Genomic DNA, 2011 nt, shown 5'->3' with positions numbered 1-2011 from the left:
CTGGTGCATCTGAAGTGTACTTATTTATAAAAATAAATAAATATATTTTAAAAAAAGCCAGGCAGTAGTGGCCCATGCCTTTAATCCTAGCACTTGGGAGGCAGAGGCAGGTAGATTTCTGAGTTCAAGGCCAGCCTGGTCTCCAGAGTGGGTTCCAAGATAGCCAGGGCTACACAGAGAAAACCTGTCTCAAAAAACCAAAAAAACACAGTAGAAGAAAAGTAACTGATAAGTTTCCACGGTACATACCAGAGAAGCTACTGAATGGAATCCAGGCCAGAAGCTGAAGGAACTGTAACCAACAAGAGAAGCCATCCCAGAGAGGCAGGCTTTTATACAGGAATGCCTCAGTGGAGTAAAATCCCTCCTGAAATACACAATGATTATAAAACCTTGTATAGAATCACAGTCTCTAACAACCATTTTATTTTGTGCTACAGTTATTTCAGATGCATGAGAACATGTAGACAATGTCAATACATGAGGTCCAGCTTCAAATGCAACTCGGAGATACCCAGGACAAAAAATACACCTGCTAGAACATATGTCAGGCTCCAAAACGTTTGTAGCTATAAAGAACATAAGTCATGGGCTGGAGCTGCTCAGTCAGAGTGCTTGCCTAACGTCCAGAACCACCTAAACTGGATGTGGTCATGCACACCTGTAATCCCAACATTAAAGGTGTGGAGCTAGGATGATCTGATCAGGTGTTCAGACTCATTCTCAGCTACTTACTAAGTTCAAAGCCAGCCTGGGCTAATGAAGGATTAATTAATTAACTAAAATGAACACAAGCCATGGGCTGAGGATATGGAGAAATAGTAGAATAAGGGCTCACCTAGCATGCATAAGGCCCTTGGTTGGATTGTCAGCACTTGTTCCAACCTCCCCTAAAAGAATACAAGAACCCTATAAGATTTATAGTCCTGGATAATTCAAGTAATTGAATGCATCAAATCATTTGTTTTCTTAAAATTATAGAAATTATAGAAATTTCCATTGTATTTAAAAATTTAAACTTATTCCTTCTTCAAATATAATAGTACAAAAATAAACACCAGTCCAACTTGGTTTTCTAAACTTCAATTTGAACAAATATTATTTTTAAGAGATGCCAAGAATAAGGAAAATTACTAAATAAAAATAAAAATTGATGACACCAGGTACCAGGGCTTAGGGTACAGTGCAGTTGGTAGACTGCTTGCTTAGTATGCATGCACAAGGCCCTTGGTTTGATCCCCAGTACTGCAACATATCAGGTATATGTCTGTGACACAGGAGACTGTATCTCCAAAACAAAAGAATGTCAGTCAACATCCAAATGAATACTAAGAATGATGGAATCTGGGCTGGAGAGCTGGCTCAGCAGTTAAGAGCACAGACTGCTCTTCCAGAGGTCCTGAGTTCAATTCCCAGCAACCACATGGTGGCTCACAGCCATCTGTAATGGGATCTGATGCCCTCTTGTGGTATGTCTGAAGACAGGTACACTGTACTCATATACATAAAGTAAATAAATATTTCTTTAAAAAAAATAAAGATGGGATCACTAGAAACCAAATGGAATCTTACTTGTAAGAAGCTCTGCACCCTGTTGATCATGTCCAGGAAGTTCATAAATTCCTTTTCTTGTTCATAATTATTCATATTATACCACATGCATTCTAGAGAAGAAATCATGAATATAAGCATCTGGTCAGACAATAATAAAAATGATACAGAATGTATGTATGACTACTCTGAAGTGACAAAGAAATGACAAATTGAAAAGTTGTAAGATTTGAATAACCTGGCTAAGTGACACTGTAGATTTCAACAAGGATTTGGAAGTGATAGTCAGCAACCATGGTAACACAGGGGAAAGCTTACAGGAAAAACACTGGAAAAGTTCACTTACAATGAGGAATACTAGCTTCATGTCACAGAAATCCAAGTGACTATAAATACATGGCTGAAAATAGATAGGGGGGAGTTGAAAATAAGCTACAAGTAGTGGGAACTTACAAATTAA

At 38.1% G+C, this 2011-nt stretch overlaps 1 protein-coding gene across 1 annotated transcript in view; it reads right to left on the bottom strand.

The window, feature by feature from the left end:
• Positions 1-2011, bottom strand: part of Cenpi (centromere protein I) — a 55244-nt gene that overhangs the window by 20707 nt on the left and 32526 nt on the right. The window contains 2 exon segments of the mRNA XM_031368296.1: positions 241-367; positions 1573-1664. Coding sequence (XP_031224156.1) covers positions 241-367; positions 1573-1664 — 219 coding nt within the window.

Source organism: Mastomys coucha, chromosome X (assembly GCF_008632895.1).
Source record: "Mastomys coucha isolate ucsf_1 chromosome X, UCSF_Mcou_1, whole genome shotgun sequence".
Taxonomy (NCBI): Eukaryota; Metazoa; Chordata; class Mammalia; order Rodentia; family Muridae; genus Mastomys; species Mastomys coucha.
The sequence above is the reverse complement of the archived record's forward strand: the minus strand, read 5'-3'. Positions and strand labels throughout refer to the sequence as shown.